Source organism: Oryzias melastigma, linkage group LG6, assembly GCF_002922805.2.
Source record: "Oryzias melastigma strain HK-1 linkage group LG6, ASM292280v2, whole genome shotgun sequence".
Classification (NCBI taxonomy): Eukaryota; Metazoa; Chordata; class Actinopteri; order Beloniformes; family Adrianichthyidae; genus Oryzias; species Oryzias melastigma.
In genome coordinates, this window is record NC_050517.1 from 13,551,451 (window position 1) to 13,572,422 (window position 20,972).

The 20,972-nt window shown below is 37.3% G+C and overlaps 1 protein-coding gene across 1 annotated transcript in view; it reads left to right on the forward strand.

The window, feature by feature from the left end:
* nell2a (neural EGFL like 2a) overlaps positions 1-19,102 on the forward strand; it is a 126,821-nt gene extending 107,719 nt beyond the window's left edge. The window contains exons 17-20 of the mRNA XM_024282195.2: positions 1,974-2,167; positions 7,549-7,725; positions 15,439-15,663; positions 18,311-19,102. Of these exons, the coding sequence (XP_024137963.1) occupies positions 1,974-2,167; positions 7,549-7,725; positions 15,439-15,663; positions 18,311-18,352 (638 nt within the window). The 3' untranslated portion in view covers positions 18,353-19,102. The remainder of the gene's footprint in view (positions 1-1,973; positions 2,168-7,548; positions 7,726-15,438; positions 15,664-18,310) is intronic.
* Positions 19,103-20,972: the final 1,870 nt, after the last annotated feature.

Below are 20,972 nucleotides of genomic sequence, written 5' to 3' on the forward strand. Positions count from 1 at the left end.
ACTCCACTATGACCAAGACCAAAGAGCTGTCTAAGGACACCAGAAACAAAATAGTTGACCTGCACGACGCTGGGAAGACTGAATCTGCTATAGGTAAGCAGCTTAGTGTGAAGAAATCAATTATTAGGAAATAGGAGACATGCTAGACCTCTGATGTTCTCCCTCAATCTGGGGCTCCCTGTAAGATCTCAGCCCATGGGATCAAAATGACCACAACAAGACCAGAATGACCTGCAGAGAGCTGGGACCAAACTAACAAAGACTACCATCAGTAACGCACTACACCATCAGGGATTCAAACCCTGCAGAGCCAGACGTGTCCTCCTCCTAAAGCCAGAACATGTGCAGGCCCATCTAAAGTTTGCTAGAGAACATCTGGATGATCCAGAAGAGGATTGGGGGATGTTCTATGGTCAAATTAAACCAAAATAAAACTTTTTGGTAAGAACTCTACTGTTTGGAGGAGAAAGAATGCTGAGTTACATCCAAAGAACACCAAACCTACTGTAAAGCATGGGGGTGGAAACATCATGTTTGGGGCTGTTTTTCAGCAAAGGGACCTGGACGACTGATCCATTTAAAGAAAGGAATAAATGGGGCCATGCATTGTCAGATTATGAGTGAAGACCTCCTACCATCAGCAAGGACATTGAAGATGAATCATGGCTGGGTCTTTCACCATGACAACCATCCCAAAGACACTGCCGGGTAATGAAGGAGTGGCTTCATAAGAAGCATTTCAAGGTCCTGGAATGGTCTACCCAATCTCCAGATCTCAACCCATTGAAAATCTTTGGAGGGAGTTGAAAGTTCACGTTTTCCAGCAACAGCCCCAAAACATCACTGCTCTAGAGGAGATCTGCATGGAGGAATGGACCAAAATACCAGCACCAGTTTGTAAAAACCTTGTGAAGAAGAAAATTGGCATTTCTGGGCACTAATAAGCATTTGGTGCAAATAAATTACTCTTTTGCAAAGTTTTTTTGCTCAATTTGTGTGTTCACAAAAAAGTAGTGATTTGTTCACACAAAGTTTATTTGAAACAAAAATATTTATTTTTGCCCACAAAATGCTAATTTCTACTCAAAATACTAGTTTGTGCTGACGAAATACTCATTTCTGCTAACAAAATGCTAATTACTACTCACAAAATATTAGTTTAGGCTCACAGAATATTAATTTAAGCTCATAAAACACTAGTTTGGGCCCAAAAAAAAAAAAAAGAATTTCTGCTCACAGAATAATAATTTCTTCTCACAAAATACTAGTTTGCTTAAAAAAACACTATTTATTTTACTCATTTCTGCTCATAAAAATCTATTTTATGTGCACAAACACTATTTTGTTCACACAAAATGCTAATTTGTAAAAAATGCTAACAAAATGCCAATTTGTAGCCACAACTAACTAAATTTCAGCTACAAATTATTAATTGGAGGCTTGTTTTGTTTTGTTTTGTTTTTTCAATCAAATCCATCTTCAAAGCTTTTCATTATATATATATATATGTGTGTGTATTTTCTCCCTAAAAGTGTCTCCTTTGCAGCCTGTTCTTTTTCCGCGCTCTTCTGTGTGATTCAGCCTGTCAGAAAGCATGTCAGGGCTGTCAAAACGGAAACCCTCAATCTAAGGCAACATTGAAGCAATGCTTGTAACAATAGCTGCTGCTCTTTTACGCTCACTGACCTCATCTTTGCTTTTAGTTTCAGTGAAAATGTAAGAAAAAAAAAAGACAAAAAAATCTTGCCGGCAGCTTTCAGATTATAATTTGACCAGAAGTGGGTTTCTGGGTTACCTTGTCGTTGCAGCAGTGTTTGGGAAGTACTGTAGTGTGTTCTTACATTTTATGGTTGCAGTCAGTGTTCCCATACTGGTTTTTTCATCTCCGTGAAAATCTCATGAATTTGTAATTAAGCTATAAAAAGGGAATGTAAAACTCAGGTATGCTGCTGCTGTTGTTGTGCTCCCTGCAGATATAAATGAATGCAAGACAGGGAGGAACACCTGTGCCAACGACACGGTGTGCTTCAACTTGGAGGGAGGATATGACTGTCGGTGCCCCCACGGGCATAACTGCACCGGCGACTGTATCCATGACAACAAGGTCAAGCACAGTGGGCAGATCTGGGTGCTGGACAACGATAGGTGCTCGGTGTGCTCCTGCCAGGTAAGTAGAGTGAAGTGAGGAAGAAAATAAAATAAAAAACCTTGAAAGGTAAAAGAAAAGACGGAGCAACAACTCTATTCTGTTTGAAATGTTTACATCCAGCTGTTTATTTTTTGTCTCCGTCTTCCAAGTGTGCAAACAAAGAGCAGGAAAACAAGTTTAAACTGGCTCTGTTTGACTGAAGCTGTCCCCCCACGGGGCCAATCAGCAACAAATGTCAGCTTCCTCTGTTGAACAAGCGCACTCCTCTTCTCCAGACAGTGTGTGACATTTAACAAAAATAATGAAGCAAACCAGCAGAATGAATGATACTTCACTTTTTCTTTAATTAATTGAGATACGAGCCAAACCGTGGCACCTTCAGGCTAATTGTGAAATGAACCACAAGTTTTTAGAAACTTTATGTCGTTTGGAAAAAGTGATCCTCCTTGACCTTTCAGGGGAAAATAAAGTTAAAAATCCTAGATTTGTACTAAATCACTTTTTATTCAGCGCTTCACTGGAAAGTTAAATTGTTAATTGTAGTTTGCACTCAGTCATGGTTAATAATTAAGTAGTTAGTGTGTGTGCGTGTTCATAAAGCTGCACAAATCAATATTTTATGATACCAGTGGGGAAAATAAGTTTAGCAAAATGTGCTCAGTGGCAAACCCACAAAACTGAACAGTTACGTTTGCTTCCCGACTGGGTGTTGTGACAGAGGACAGAAAAGAATTTAAAAACATTGGTATTTTTTAATTGGGAGAGATCATTTCCACACTTGTTTAACCAGACTGCCTGATTATTCAGTAAAAATGCGCAATTCTTCAAATATTGGTAGCCTGGAATTTGATTAGTTTTATATCAAGATGGAATTTTCTTTATAATGTAATCAAAACAGGTCAAAAATACATTTTTTGTCTTATTAAGTACATTTTTAGACTTAAATTGTATCCTCGACCAAAAGAGGATGTATTAAAACTGCAAGACTTGACTTGGAACAGAATATGTAGTGCAATTAATTAATCGTGACCTGTAATTAATTATTCTAGTTAATCGCAATTATTTTCAATTTATTAATAGTTTCAAAAAGCCTAAGTTTAAGATATTTTCACTTAAATTCATGATGTTGTGGTGCACTAAAATATCAAATTACAACCAAAAAAAGTGGCTAATTAAATTTTCCCAATATAAGAGACTTCAACCTTTAATTTTACACTAGGGGGATTTTTTTCAGCCTTAACCCTTTAACACCTGAACCTGACACTAAAACTCAAAATCTTTCATATACTGAAGCTTTTTAACGGTTAACACAATCAACGTCATTCCAGTAGATTCTGAGGGAGAAAAGAGGCTCAACGAGGCCGAACAGGATAAACATTTATTGAACTACATTTTTAAAACTGTAACGTTTTAGCATAATTATGAACTAGATACATAGCATTACGTGCGATAATGCTAGTGTGAATGGTGTGAGCTGAATTTAGCCACTGAAGATGCTAAAATTGATAGCTGAAAACACTAACGCTAATAGTTGAAAATGCTGAAGCTGATAGCCACTTAAAATTAGCTATATGCTGAATTAAAAAACTGGGGGAAAAAAAACTTAGGTTAGCCAAAACAGCTAGCGTGTAAATATTAGCTAAACTCCAAAACAGCCTAAAAAACTTTTTTAAAAAGCCTAAATTAGCCAAAACAGCTAGCATGCAGCTGAAATATTAGCTAAACTCCAAAATAGCCTAAAAAAATCTTAGTAAATGCCAAAACAGTCCAAAAAGCTAGCAGAATGCCAATTTTTAAAACTTTAAAACATAACTTTTTAACATAACTATGAATAATAAAAAAGCAGGAATATTATTCCAGAATAAATCAACTGAAATAACTTTCAATATTTTACTCTCAAATATATTTAGTCAAAATTATACAAGTTAGAAATGAGCACAAGATAACATCGGGCCATTAATAACATTAAAATAAATGGACTTGACTTTGACACACGTCGTGTATGTACTGTAAGTCGCTTCTGAATATAAGTCGCACCCCTGGCTAAACTAGGAAAAAAAATGCAACTTATACTCTGGAAAAACGGTATAAACGAAGCGAGTAGAGTGAACTATAGACACAAATGTTTAAGCTAGAATTTAAGACTGAAAAAACAAAAGTTAAGGCAGTTATCCCTAATTTTTAAGTTGTTTTGTTTTAAAGTGTGGCTGCTTATGCTAGGCTACCCCAAAAAACAATGTGTCTACTTAGCTGTGCTGCAAAAGCTTAATTGCATCATTTTACATTAATAGAATCAGACAAAATCCAAATTAGATAATCAAACTTTTTTTGTATACTTGTGTTATTTTTGTCTTAAATCAGGGATTTGATAAGAAAAGAAAAGAAAAATCAAAACTCACTGAACAATTTTCTGAATCTTAGAACTTGTTGATTGTAGCACCAAAAGTTTCAGTCAAGCATTTGTGATAAGAGATGTGGGAATTTGTCCTACTCATCCTTGCAAAAATTGTTGTTGTTCAGCCACATCAGAGAGTTTTTGAAATTAAATTGGATTTTAAGGTCATGCCACGACAAACCACTCAGACTCAGGTCAGGACTTTGACTCGTCATTTTGATCCTCTTCAGCTTATGCAAGCAGGATTTTTCCAATGATCAACTAATAGTAGGACAGCAGGTTTTGTTTTGTCCAAACTAAAATGACCAAGTATGTGCCAACAGATCATCTGGAAACGTAATTTTGCCACTCCAAACCCATTTTACTTCATGGCTATCAGGTCACATGACAATTAATACTTTGAATTCCAGCATTTTTTGTCAACCCAATGCTGAAAGGCTGAGTAGTGGAAAGTGATTAAACTGGATTAGTGTCGGTGGCAAATGATCAAGCAGCAAATTATTCATTTGATTACAAGGACCAAGACAGAAGTGGCTCCCTAATTAAATGATTCATATTAATTGATTTGAGAGATTGAGGAGCTGCCTGTCAAAAGTAATTGTGTTGAGGTGTTTGGGGAGTGAAGGAGTAAACATGTTATTGTTTTGGAGATGGTTGGACACAGTTGGAAATTAAGTGGAAAACTGACACAAACTTAGGGGGAGAGCCAAGGTCAAAAGGGAAGTCAAAAACTAAGGAGGGAAGGAAGCCCAGAAATAGAGATGGTTACTTCATTTAATTTATCTTAAAGACCCACTACAATGAAAGTTGTGTTTTTAACACAATTTTGTGACAATTTTTAGGGTGATGGAGGACATACAATATTTTCTACACAATAGGGCTCACCAAATTAAAAGATGTACTGCCAATGAATAGTCTATCTTTGAACTTACGTCTTATTTATCTCGTACTAAACAATAAAGCACATTAAGTGAGATGAATTTATCAGACTTTATTAACTGTGTTCACAGTAACTCTGAGGCCATGTCCAAATTCCTTCACTACTCACTATATAGTGTGTTTGCTATTTTTTTGTGCTTTCCGAATAATTCCAAAATCCAGACACTAGAAATTTCCCAGAAGTCTTTGTGAAAAACTAGCGTGCATCAAAGCTCACTACATTAGTAAATATAGACAACAATGGATTGCGGTCGAACAATTTTTGAGAAAAAATGTGTTTAAATGTAATTTTTAAAATAAACCATCCACATTTTCATCATCAGAACACTGTGGAGTCACAAAAAGACGTTGTAAAATGTTCCTATTGATTGCATTTTTTAGTTTGTGATATCGGTGACGTCATTCCTGGTGTTCAAAAAAAAAAGAAAGTAAAGTAGTGAGTGTGGTGTCCGAAATGCTTTTAAGATCCATGGCACTAGATAATCCTGCACTATATAGTTTTTTTAGTAGTTAGAAATTGTGGTGGGAATTCTGACATAGTCTGAGACTTGTTTGCTACATGTTAGCCAAGTTAGAAACGTTAGCTGCATTAGCGTAGTCACAATGCATGTAACTCAAAGCCTTGTTTGCAGCGCGTAAAAAAAACCAGAGTGATACTGCGGAAAACAAATGTTACTGTGACTGCACTAACACAAAAACACAAAAATACAGTCTGACATGCTGCACATTAGCCACATTAGAAGTGTTAGCTGTGTTAGCATAAATCCAAGACCTGTTACTAACAACCTCGGTATCAACGTGTAAGAAATACAATGTACAAATACAACAACAACAACAGAAAAAAAAAACCTTCCAAACTTTTTTGTAACACTTAAAAAAAAAGAAAAGCAATTTGACAGCGCTAGACATTAGCGACGTTAGCATATTCACAGTAACACCAACCAAACGTTTTGGCAGAGTACGTTTCAAAATCGCCCCATCATCAATAAGTACAACCAGAATTGATTCATATAGTGGGCACTCAAGCGCACTGTTTTGAAACAAAAAACGCCTGAAAGTGTGCCTTAAAAGTGCATACAATAAGCTCCAAATTGCATTTCTGGGTATTTTTTTTTACTCAAATCGTAAAATATGAGGAGAAGATAATGCCCTTTAAAAACAACTTATTTGTGATGTAGAAAATGCGCTGGCCGGGCCACAAGCTCCCTGCTCCGCTCCTTTCTGATCACTTATGGACAAATAGATCAATGTGCGTCTTTGTTTTCCTCGCCTGAGCTGAAATTTGATTCCGAACTGTAAGGCTGGATAGATCCAATATTGCTCGCCATTTTTGTTGCACCACTAAAGCTAGTTTGGGGTTGTGAGGGGCTGTAAGCTAGCTGGAGAGAATGTAAACAGGAAGCTCTCACGGGGGTTCGACAATGACAGTCCCACCCACAGCTCAGATGTAAATTACTAATGAACTACTGCCACTATACGGAAACTATATCCTAGATGTTTTTTAATATCGGCTGAAAACGGCATCGTAATTAAAAAAGAAAAAAATTGAAAACAATTTTACAATAAGAAGATGATTGGAGTGGTGACCAACTTTTGTCAATATCTATCAAAAAACTATTTTCCAATCTATTCGTGGTTTTATATATATAACGTTGTAGAAAACTTTTATTATTGTGATACAAACTAAATGCATTTTTTTCTGTTGTGCCTCAGACATTAAAAAACAGCTCCAGCACATATCAATGAAGGGAAAAATATTTAAAAAATCAATGATGGAAGTTCAGACATTTGAAAAGCTTCTTTGGATGCACAGCCAACTGGCTCTTCCTCAAACACCCCGATGATGATGATGATGGAGGAATACCCACTGTGCATCAGCATTCCTGAAATGTATTTCAGTCTTGTGTCTGAACATTCAAGCTGAAAAGCCATAAAAGAGAGCCCCAGAGGACTCTGAATTCAAAGCCTCCATTGCATTATTTATTATGAACGTACTGTGTGTGTGACAGCTCACTGTGGATGTGTGCAATCTTGCATTCAGTGTTCGACTGTCCGTTGCTCTCAGGCTGGCCAAGTGATGTGCCGCAGGATGGTGTGCGACTGCGATAACCCCAACGCCGATCTTTTCTGCTGTCCCGAGTGCGACCCCCGCCTGAGCAGCCAGTGCCTGCACCAGAACGGTTTGCTCACTTACGGCAGCGGCGACACATGGGTGGAGAACTGCCAGCAGTGCCAGTGCCTGGTGAGTGGAGGTTTAGCAGTGCGCCTTGATGACTGGAATTCTCATCAGCCTTCCAGGCTGGCAGTTAAAATATTCTGAACATTAATTGTTGCCCACAGATAACATGCAACAGAAACCCAAGTGTGCATCAATCAATCAACATCCTTTAGACGGCACTTTTCATTCAAACATTTATTTATGCCCCCCAAGTGCAGAGAAACTCAAACACTAAACAGTGCACATAAAAGTGTTCAAAATAACAGAAATAAGGAGAATTATTCATTTATTTTCTTGACCATTTAGTCCCTTTTGAGGTCACAGGGGGGGCGGAGCCTACGAGGAGAACAGACAAACTCCACATAGCGTGGGATTTGAACCAGGGACTACATGCTGTGAGGCAAGAGCGCTAACCACTGCACCACCGCTCAGCCCCAAAGAGATTTAATTCTAATAAAATGAGACACCGTTATCTCTGATTGATAAAATCACCAGCAAGCAAGAAAACACTAAAGATAGTGGATGTGACATAAAAAATCAGAAAAGAAACTGGAAAAGTTGCATTACCTTCAATAATGCTGGGGTGAATGCTTTTTGCTGAATGTGGTCACTGAAGATACTAAGGCTTTTTGCTGAAGAAATTATTTTAATAATTACAAAATAATATCATGAATGTGCTAAACGATTTGATACCAAACGTGAATAATTTGCAGAAAGTGCTCAAAGAATTTGAAGAATTTCATAAAAAATTGCAATATTTCTGAAATATTAACTTAACTCCAAATTAGACAAAAGAAAAAAACGCAGTAGATGTCAAATTAGCTAAAAAGCTAGCACACTACTAAAATACTAGCTTAACTCAGAATTAGCCAAATAAAGAAAAAAAAAACCTCAGTAGGTGCCAAATTAGCCAAAAATATTGGCATGATGCTAAATATTAGCTAAACTCAAGAATAGCCCAAAAAACCTCAGTAGATGATAAATTAGTCAAAGATGTTAGCATGTTGCTAAAATATTAGCTAAACTCAAAAGCTGTAAAAACCTCAGTAGCATTAATGTCCTTAACATGCTTAACGTTTTGATACCAAATTTGCATAATTTGCAGAAACTGTACAAATATTTGAAGAATTATGTAAAAGAAAAAACCCGCAAAATTTGTGTTAAATTTCAATAATTGCGTAAAATGAATGAATGTCCTGAACATATTGAATGTTTTTAATTGCACAAATTGCTTAAATTTGAAAAAATTCCCACTAATTTTTAATGAGGCAAAAAAATTGCATAAATTGCGAACAATCTTAAAAACCGTAAAATGTACGAATACCAAAAGTACAAGCAGGGATGTCCTTAACGAGGTGAACGTTTTGATACAAATACTGCAGAAATTGCTGACTGTGTGACTGAGTTTTTACGAATCAATAAATGTATGGAAGTATAAATGCGGAATAATAATAAAGACATTTTATTGCTAAAAGTTTAGGTTTATTTTCAACCCTTCCCATCAACTTCAGGAGCAACAATTACAATTTCACTTTTATTGTGATTTAGCTGCAAAAATTTTTGACCATCCGTAGATACAAATCAGAAGAGATTTTATGGTTCGTGTCATCGGAAGAGACGGCCACGCATAGACGAGCATCACCAGTACAGCTGTGGAAGCAAATGCGCTGTCTTCTGATAACATCCTCTACTGATAACATGTACAAATTAAGAACCCACTCCAATGAAAATATGTGTTTGGTGTTTTTAACGTGTTCTTGTAGCATTTTTGTCATGATGGGAGGACATATGTAAAATAATTGAAAATGAAAAGTTGCATGAGCGCTAAAGTCAGCAGGCCACAAGCTCCATTCTGATAATCACTTGCAGACAAATCGATCCATGTACGTCTGAGCTGGAATCTTGCTCAAACTGTACAGCTGGATAGCTCCAACATTGTTTGCAATTTTTGTTGCACCAATAATGTTACTTTGGGATTGTGAGAGGCTGTAAGCTAGTGGGAGAGAGTGCAATCACAAAGATATTGGGAAATGAGAGCAGGCTCACTTCATGCCAACAGTACCGCCCACAACTCTGATGGGCCTTATTGCTCTGCAGAAACTATGTCCTAGAAAATAACACTAAAAACAGTATAATCATAATTAAAAGACAACTGGAAACAATTATATAATAGATCAAAGATGATCGGAGTGGGACTTAAAAATGAGTGGGGCCTAGAATAGAACCTTGTGGTACACCACACCTAAATCTGTGACTTTTGGAGGCAAAATCATTTTCATGAATAGAAATGTTTTTTTTACAAATAGAATATGATTTAACTATATATATATATATGTCATGTAGTGAAAGTCCCACTCCAAAAATTTTTTTTTTTCTTTTGTAAAATGGTTCCTAGTGATCTTTTAGTTATAATGTGATTTTCTGACTGTGCAATAGCTGTGTATATCTCTATACACATACTGTACACTTAACTGTGCAATAACTGTCAATATGCTATATATTACTCATTATTCTTTTGTATATTGTATTTTACTGCTTAGCTCTTTTTATAATGTATAGGGTATCCCACCGTTTTAGCTCTTTATAATGCATATTTTATTTTATCCTTTCTCTGTACCTGTTAGGTTTCTTAATCTTAATCTTTTTAGCCAAAAAAGTGTTGTTTTCTAAGACATAGTTTCTGCACAGCGATAGGAGCTCATCAGAATTTTGCCTCTGAGTTGTTGGTGGTACTGTTGGCATGGAGTAAACCTGCCCTCATTTCCTATCATCCCTGTGATAACGATCAAGAAGCCTTTGTCATTTTTTAGGACATATTTTATGGCCAGTGGCAGCAGCTCATTAGATATGCAATTCTGGTTTGTTTGCTCTGAACAACACCGCCCCACTCCCTGTCGCTCACTCACGTGCAAGCTTATTGCCTCAAGCTAACATAATAACAATGACCAATAATGGGTCAATCGTACAGTTTTGAGTCAGAGGCACACCTTTGAACAGGTCAGGGTGCACTCAAGGTACCGGAGTAGAGAAGAGAGACATTGGCATATCCATTTCAGTAAGTACATAATTATTTGCAGCTTTTTCTAGCACCTAGTTTTCTGATCCAACGCAATTTGGATTAAGAAATACTCAAAAGTATAGTTTTACTCATACATTATTTTGTATAGGTACTCTATTATGAAAAACATGCTACAAGAACATGCTGAAAAAACAGATAGAGACGAGTGGAGTGGGTTGGAGTGGGTTCTTTAAAGGAACTTAGTGATCAACTGTACCAAAAGCCTCACTGAGGTCAAATAAAGCTAAGACCAAAAGTTTTTTACGGCATAGAACTTTATGTCAATCCCAAAAAGTTTGACCCTGTACTATTATATGACTTTAAATCTGACTGAAAATTTTCAAAAACTCTGTTATTAATAATAATAAATAGTATATTAAATAAATAGTTCAAATTCATTTAGATATAAACAAGTTCCCCAAAAAAATGTACCTGGGTTGATAAAAATCGAAATTAATTTTCTTTAAAGTGAGTTTCCCTCCATCTTAAAGGATGCTGGGAAATCTTAGGGGAGCATTGGAAGTGCTGTGAAATGAGAGATGTGGTTTGTACAGAAAGTCAAGGATAGGTTCTCTGTAGCAAGAGAGCGGGAGTGATTAAAAGAAGAAAACGAAAAAAAAAAAAAAAAACGAAGATTGGTTTCTCGTTTTGGGTTTGTAAGAATTCAAAGAAGTGTGTTAGAGCTACACATTTTATCCAAGCGTGCATTCAAGGTTGAAAGACTGCACGCGTTTGCAGCATGAAAGTGTGTCAAGGAGCATTACTTGTGTTCTTAAAGGGAGTCTGCTTGTGTTGATTGATGAGTGTTTGCTGCATGTGCCCCTTCTGGTTCTTTCAAGTGTCCTCCACTGAATATGAAGCCCCATTTCTCACAGCAAACAAAATAACACGGTGCTCGCCAAATACATGTTTCTCAGTAAGACATGTGTACTTTGTGCTCACATCCATATCTGGCCTGACCTTTCGTGAGATTTACACTGTGCCTTTGTTGGAGTAGCAGGGAAAGATTTTTACAAGTGTTTTTCAATAAACCTGACACCTTCGATAAATCTTTTCTTGCAACAGCTTTCCTGCAAAAATGCAAAGGAAATGCTAAACATGGCTCCCCTCTCTTACCTGTTTAATTCCCTTTATTCAGTCCTTGACTGAATTTTGTTCTTTTCATCCACTCTATTGCTTTTAGAGATGAGCCATCTCTGTAGCTAACATATTATAACTCTGGCTCCAGACTGACAGATTTTTGCTCTGAGTAATACAGCGCTGCCATCCATCTTCCCTCCTCCCCCTCCATTGTAATTCCGTCCTGGCGCTCCGAGCTGAGGGCTGTTTTCTGGATTTCTCACAGCGCTCCATTATAGCTGAGACTGAAAATCACTGCTCAGCTGAGAGGCGGTGGGAACGCGCAGCCGGCTGAAAATGGGCTCGCTCCGTTTCCCCCCGCGCGCCGCGGCCGTGCTCACTGCAGGCACTTACACGTGTTGACACAAACAAATTTGAGAAGGCAAACACGCCTGTCACAACACCGGTGCACACATACAGCACAAACACGGCCGTGTACACATGTTTGAGAATACCTGCATATCCATCACCACGGCAACACACGCCCCGCAGATGTCCAGGCTAACACACAGGGAGACTTAAAAGGCTCTCAATTAAATATGTGCAGATCTACGTGCAAAGAGAAGGACCCCTCCAGCTCACTCCAGCCTGTGAAGAGCGGGCTGCTCCTGCCGTACCCCGCCACTGCTCCAGTAGCGTGACAGGGACGTGAAATGAACCTTGAATGCTGCCACACTTAGCACTGCAATGGCTGTCCAAACTCAGCGGGGGCTTTTAAAATACACCAGCCACCAAGCAAAATCCTTTTCTGCCAAACACGCTAACGATCCCGGCCTTTTTCTTTTTAATCTTGTTCATTTTCTTGAATGTCGAGGTAAGGTTTATTTCTATTACTGAGCTTTTAAAAACCAATTACGGTCAGAGATTGTTGGAGACTAATTTCCAAACAAAGATAAATGTCACCAGTTTTAATTCGTCCAGAGGCCCCTTTTGCAGCGTAACCCAAAGTAAAATTGTGCATCATCGCTCGCTGCGAGAGCAAAGAGATTAAACTGCAGTGAGACGCCAGAACTGCAGACTAAAAAGGCAGATTAAAAATAATAGCCCTCCTAAATGTCACAGGGAAATCAAAGACAGACTTCAGTTGTAGCCTGATAGAGTTGTCATGCTGCACTTGTTGTACAGTAAATCATTTTCTTTTTGTGATCATAGGTCACATTACCGTATTTTCCACAATATAGGGAACAGCGGATTATAAGGCACTCTGTCAATGATCTCGTTTTAAATTTATGTCATATTTTAGGCACACAGAACTATAAGGTGTATTAAGTGAGACAAAAGAGTCAGAGATAAGTCTGATAGTCAGTCAGACTATACCAGGTGTTCACAGTAACTCTAGATCTCATTTGTAACATGCTACGTTAGCCACGTTAGTGTATTTAGAAAGCCTGTAACTCCCAACCTGGTTTGCAACCCATACAAAAAAAAGACCGATGCTGCCAAAACAAACGTTACTGTCTATTACTAAATCCATAACTTGACAGTAACACATAAGAAAAACAACAAACATTGCTACACGTTAGCCACATTAGCATATTTAAAATGACTCTAAAGCTTGTTAGGAACACCTAAAAAACTCCCAAACTTTTTTGTAACATGTTTAAAAAACAGTGGCACCACACATTAGCTTCATTAGCATTTTTCAGTAACTCCAAAGCTTTTTAGTAATATTAACCATGTTAGAATATTTACAATAACTCCAAAGCTTGTCAGTAACACGTAAAAAAAAAAAGTCTGACACAGCTACACGTTAGCCACGGTAAACACATGGGTGTATTTACAATAACTCTAAAACTTGTTAGAAACACATAAAAAAATACTCAGTTCAACACAGCTACAACTTCGCTATGTTAATCATGTTAATGAATTTACAATAACCCTAATACTTGTTACTGACATGTAAGAAACACAGTCTGACAGTGCTACATGTTAGCCACATTAGCATATTTACAATAACTCCAAAGCCTCTTAGGAACACTTTGAAAATACGCAGTCTGACACAGCTACACATTAACCACATTAGTCATGTTAAAGTATTTACAAAAACTCCAAAACTTTTAAGTAACATGTAAAAAAACGTTCTGAAACCGCTACATGTTAGCCACATTAGCATTTTTACAATAACTCCAAGCTTTTTTTGTAACGAAAAAAAAAAACACACGCACAGTCTGACTTTTCTACACATGAACCACATTAGCATTTTTACAATAGCACCGAAACATTAAAAACACACACAAAAAAACACAGTCCGACACGTTAGCCATGTTAGCATATTTGGTATAATCCCAAAGCTTGTTAGAAATACATTAAAAAAAAAACACCACTACATGTTAGCTATGTTAGCATATTTTCAATACCGTCCAACTTTGTTTGCAACTCATAAAAAAAAAAAGACAAACATTTTGACAGAACGCCATGTACCTCAAAGTCATTTCGACATCAATAAGAACAACCAGAATTATTCTGTATATTTGGTGCTCCAGATGACCCTATTTTTTTGAGAAAAATTTGTTTTTTTCTGCATAATTTGGCAAGGGATGTGACTTACTGAGGAGCAACGTATGTGTTGTTTTGAAACATAAATAGGCTTATACAGTCATTTATATTCCACAAAGCAATGCACTTTTCACCTGAAAGCGTAACTTATATTCTGGAGTCAGTTGTTTTTTTCTTCTTTATTCTGCATTTTTTTTGTTCCTTCAACTTATATTCCAGAAAATATAGCATGAAATGCATTCTCATTAAAAAAAATTAATAAATAAAGCTTTAAGGTGCACCTTAAAGTGTGGAAAATACTGTACATGAACAGACAAAGATGGAGTAAGAAACCTATACCTGAGGCGACATGCAATCCACACTTGTGGCCAGTATTAAAAAAAAAACAAGGAGATTCTGAATTTAAGCAGTGGGCATCAGCTCTGCAGAACTTTATGTTTTATTATCAAACCTAATTCATTCCAACTTGTCTCATATGCTGGAGCTGAACAGTTAGATTGAATGTCCCCCATGGGGCTCATCTAGCTTTGAACCTCAAATGTGTGGCTATTGTGTCACCTGCTAAATTCACAAACTTTTATGTCTTAACCAATAACTAACATGTCATCACCGTCGGGGCGGCGGAAATGAGTCGGGCCAAAGGGGGATGCAGCAGAAACGGCAGAGATGCTCAAAATATATGAGGCGTTTTTCTTGGGTCGGTAGAGAATGACAGCAGTAAAAATCCAATAAAGCTTTTCGTGCTGAACGTTTGCTGGGAGATTAATATGGAAACAACAATGAGACAATTAGAAGCCTGCAGCATTTACTTCTCTAGCTTGTGGAAAGCGCTGACTTTGTAGGAAGATTGCTCTGCTCATCTATATTTTCTAGGTGGTTTAACAACTTCTTTCTTCCCTCATCAAACACAGACGCTCTCTTTGGCATGCAAATACACACCGTCAGGAGAAAGATCTGCGCTGGAATGAATAACTTATTTGAGCGTGAAAAATGCATTTGCGCTGAAATATTTCCATCTTTTCTCCCTCGCTCAAAGTGAAACCCTCTCCTCCTTTTCCTCGCAGCAGGGGCAGGTGGACTGCTGGCCTTTGCCGTGCCCGCCCGTGGACTGCGAGTTCACCGTGGTGCCCGAGGGCGAGTGCTGTCCCCGCTGTGTCACTGACCCCTGCCAGGCCGACACCATCCGCAATGACATTACCAAGACGTGCACAGACGAGCACAACATTTCACGCTTCAGCGGCTCCTCCTGGATTAAACATGGGACAGAGTGCACCCTCTGCCAGTGCAAGGTAAGTCACCACCGGCAGAGACAAAACTGCAAATTACAGCTCACCTCTCAGAGTCAAAGAAATTCTTTTTTTCAATAAAGAGCCCCTTTTGAGGAAAAATAAAAGAGGTTTCGTTGTGCTCTGACATTTGCACTCTAAATACAATTTATGCATCTTTGCAAACTGACTAGTTCTGCAAACACAAAAAGGTGAAAAAGAAATTCACAAATTTTAGAAAGCAGAGTAAATGTGCCCAAGATGGAAAAACAGTTCTAAGAAAATGACTGACTTTCAGGCTATTTAGCAAATCAAGATAACAGCAGTGATTATTCTGAAATAGGGAACCAGAAGATGAGAGTGGTTACAGAATGTTATCGTTTTTTAATCTATGCTTTTTATCAGACATGTTTATGATTTTTTTTATTACTCACTAATAAGATTTAGCCCTTATATTGTGTTTTGGTCATATTGACCTATGGGACAGTTTAACCCGAACACACAAGAATTTGACTATTTTTAAAACCAAACCTTTTTTTTAATCCAGCATGTTTTTAACTTTTTTTATTACATAGTAAAAAGATTTAGCCCTATTGTCTTCGGGTCAAATTGACCTATGGGACGGTTTGACCCGAACACACAAGAATTTGACTATTTTTGTCCAGCATAATTTTTTAAATTATTATTATTCAGCAATAAGATTTAACCCTTATATTGTCAAATTGCCCCAATGGGTCAGTTTGACCCAAACACACGAAAATTCTACAATTTCTACATCTAAACCTTTTTATCAGAAATGTTTTTGATCTTTTTACTATGATTCAGTAATAAGGTTTAACCCTTATATTGTGTTTGGGTCAAATTAACCCATTGTGTCAGTTTGACCCAAACCCAAGAATTCTACTATTTTTAAATCAATACTTTTTTTTATCAGAATTGTTTTTTATTTTTTTTTTATTTTTTATTATTCAGTAATAAGATTTAACCCTTACAGTGTGTTCGGGTAAATTTGAACCAGTGGGTCAATTTGACCCGAAAACACGAGAATTTCACCATTTTTAAATATACTTTTTAAAAAAAATCAGAATTATTGTTCATTTTTTATCATTCAGTAATAAAAATTGAACCTTTATCATGTGTTTGGGTCAAATTGAACCACTGGGTCAGTTTGACCCGAACACGCGAGAATTTTCCCATTTTTAAATCTATACTTTTTTTATCAGACATGATTGTGATTCTTTTTTTAATTGCTATTATTATGTAATAAGATTTAACCCTTATATTGTGTTCGGGACAAATGGACACAATGGGTCAATTTGACCCATCACACGAGAATTTTACTATTTTTAAATCTATTCTCTTTTATCATGCATGTTTTTGATTTCTTTTTATTATTATTGTTATTATTCAGTAATAAGATTTAACCCTTATATTGTGTTTGGGTCAAATTGCCCCAATGGGTCAGTTTGACCTGAACACACAAGAATTTTTAAATCAACTTTTTTATAAGACATGTTTTTTCTTTTTTATTTTATTTTTTTATTACTCAATAAGATTTAACTCTTGTATTGTGTTTGGGTTAAAATGACCCAAACACAATTTAAGGGTAATATAAGGGCATTTAACACAATATAAGGCCATTTAACACATTATAAAGCCATTTAACCCTTATATTGTGTGGGTCAATTTGACCCGAACACAATATAAGGGTTAAATGCAGAAAAAATGCACTGAACAGGAACTTGATTCGCTTGTCTTTATAATCTGGCCAATATCCAATAATGTTAAAACAAACTAAAGATGGAACAAGGGGTGGTGTCTCGACTCTCTTTTTTTTGGTTGGGTCGTTGAGATCTCTCTTGGTTGCCTGGCAACTTCACAGTGATGACAGAGTTCCTGTTTCCCGTCTCAGTGCTTAGTATTAATGCTCCTTGTTCCCAGAATGGTTCTTTAAATAAAAATGAGCAGAAGTTTTGGACAGAGATAAAACTGCAGTGGGGGGAACATCTGCCAGCCTCTCATCTGGCACTGCTTGGCTCATCTGCAGCATGAAGTTGTGTTATTTATTTCTTTTGTGGAGCAACAAACAAGCAGACGACTTTTGCAGGCTACCTCAGATCTTAAAGAAATATAGGAACTCCTTCTTTTTAATCCGTTTTTTTTTTGCAAATTGGGACATCTGCTGTGCCGAGAAAATATGCAGACAATGTCCTCTTTGTCGCAAGTTCACAATTAATTCTTTTCCTCATTGTTGGAAACTAATCCAGTAAGACTGACTGCCATTTCTGGGTTTCCAAGATAAAATATTCTTCTATTTCTTCGCTGTCAAAAATGTGGTCATCTTAAAGAAAACATAGCAGGATTTCTCAGTTGAGGCCTTTTTTAAGTAACTGCAGTTCCAAAAATGGTGCCTTTCCAGTGGCAATTTGGCCCAACTGATGATCCATGACTCGGTGACCATTCACATTTGAATTCTCAGTCGAAAATTGCGTCCTTGGATCAGCTGGTGGTGAAATGACACCCAGAGGAGCTTTAAATGCCAAACCCCAGCCTGGATGCTGCTTTGCTGCAGTAAATTTCCTCTGCAGGGTCTCAGAGCACCCGCCCGAGGTTAAAAGTGCCACAATAACCCACCGGTGTTTCTTTCCTTTCTCTTTGCTCTCATTTTCAGAATGGACACATCTGTTGCTCAGTGGACCCCATGTGCCTTTAGTCTTGGCAGATCTGAAGGCGCCTGTACAGCATTCTCCATGTATAAAAAGGAAAAAAAAGAGGAAAACCCACACTTTCACGTCTTTCACTGTTCTCTTCACAGGCCTGGGTCAAACGGGGTTTGCACTGTCATGGCTGGCTTTGGCCGGCTGGAACAGAGGTTACTATTCAGGTCTCAATTGAACACATATTCGAGCCAAAACATTCAGGTCCCGCCTCTGGTTAGCTGCAGTTTCTAGCTCTGCTTGTTTAATTCATAGAGGAAGCAAAGCCAACCAGGGACTTAGTCTTTGTAAAAGTGAAAAAAATGACTTGCAAACAGTATTTGACCTTGGCCTTCTCCTCAAACCCTTTGTACCAAATACAAACATGTATCATACAAAGCAGATGATGGACTACATTTCCCCGAAAGTCACTCTCTTGTTCTGTTTCACTGCTTCCAGTGACTCTTTGAGACTCACAGTTTCCCACTCTGAACCATCACCACATCGATCTGTAAGATATTACTATAACTGGCATGACTGTGCTTGATGTCCAAACGTTTCAGCTGATTTTTGAATCCTCGGTTATGATGATGACGATACCTTAGAGTAAAGGCAGTTAGCATAAGGTTCTTTTGCCACATTTACCGGCTGTCTATATTATGTGGTGCTTTGTAGCATTTTGTTCCATTTCTTTTTTTTTTTTGTAACTTTTCTTTCCGGGCTTGTTATGGTGTTATAGTGAAATAAAGTATTTCCATTTACATTAACTTGTGTGTTTGGCTCTTCATTTTTACATCATCAATGTTTTTGATATAGCATCATATGAGTTACGTTAACATGATAAAAACTATTTTTTCCCTTAATAAATCATTTATTTTTCCAAATCTACGGCTTACTACCAAGGTTGTCTCAATGAAAAATATAAAAAAGCAAGAAACATCAAACCCTTTATAACAATTTTTACCATTCAGTTTCCTCCGAACATTGCAGATCAGTATAATCCAATGGTCATCTGATCATTCATATAAAGCCACATGATATGAACTGTATTTTAATAACATCCTGTATTTGTAACCAACAGATTACAGATCCAGATTAAAAATAAAAGCACTGGAACATCTGTTAAAATGGGGCAAAAAGAGATTGGTTGGTGATTGCAACTAAGATGGAAGCATGAAAGATAACTTCTTAGTCGTCTGTATATCAAGATGATTAGACATGGTTCCTGTCAGGGTCTAGCTACCACTGAGGGTAATGTTGAGAATGTTACATTAAAGTTGTATGGTGTTTTAGTAGTAGATAATTTAAGGAGAACTGATATACTAAATTTCCTTTTATTTTTATCACATAAATAACAGCAGTCTGTAAAAATACATGTTTGCTTGTTTAATTTTTGCACATTCGTGATGGTGATAATTCAGCCATAAATTAGTTTTTAGAGTTTTTTTAACCCGTCTGTCATGTATAACCTCTGATCGGACCTCACAACTTCCGCTCTCACAAGTGCTTTTTCTTTTGATAAATCTGAACCTCTCCTAGTGCTCACACACAAAAAAAAACCATCTCATTTGAGGACCCCTTAGCTGTCCAAAACTGCCTGATTCTTAATATCCCTGCATTTTACATACCTAAGTTACATGTGGTCATCTGTGGTCCCCCACATAATACTAACCCCCTCTAGTGGAATGATCTTAAGATGGGTTTACGTTAACTCACGTGAAAAAGAAGACAGAATTTTACATATTTGTGTATTTTAAGTTTTTTTTTTTTTTAAACATGCCACAGGAGCCAAAAATTCAGCATATGAACTGTAAGGAAAGAACATAATTAAGGAAAAACTTATTTCACATATATCCTGTTGACTGGAGTTACTTTTTCCATCTGCAAATTTAGTTAATAATTTATAACAGCGCACAGAGATTCCTCTCCTCTTCGTTTTGACACACCTCAGGAAATAATACAGTAATACATGAAACACAAAAGAGCACTTAGAAATCCTAATATAATCATTATTCATTTACTGTTTCTAAGAAATGAATTTAGCTTAGAGATGGCTTCATTTCCCTGTGGAACAGTCTCATCACTAACTGATTACCTCCACTCCCCCCTCACAGATACCCACAGTAACAAACACAATTATATCAAAGTCTTTCCCTTATTAGAGTGCATTTTTGTCGTCCTCTTCAACCTTAAAACTTTTTGCTATTGGGTCTTAAACTTCTCCCTGAGTTAAATGTTAGGGCAGTGGACAGTGGCAATGGATACACAACAGCGGCAAGTGGTTTAGCAAGGACACCATCTGGCCCGCCTTGGTTCAGTGGCTTGTAGCTGGTGGTGGCAAGAGGCCAGCAGGTACCTGAGTGGCGGTGGCGCAGCAGGGCCCATCGGTCCTCCAGCTGGCTCCTAAATGTCCAATTTTCCATGGCAGTGCAGAACCCCCTGCAACAGATGTCCCAACCTACAGGGAGTCCATTTCAGTGTGTGTCCTAAATTCACTGTTAATGACCACAAACATCATTGTGACAGAAGCTGGAAAACTGCAAAGTCAGTTCTGCACTTCAGAGTGATGCTCATCACGAGATATAGTCAAAGCTGGCATTTATTTCCATTATAGTTTCGAGAATCTATCTTACAAAA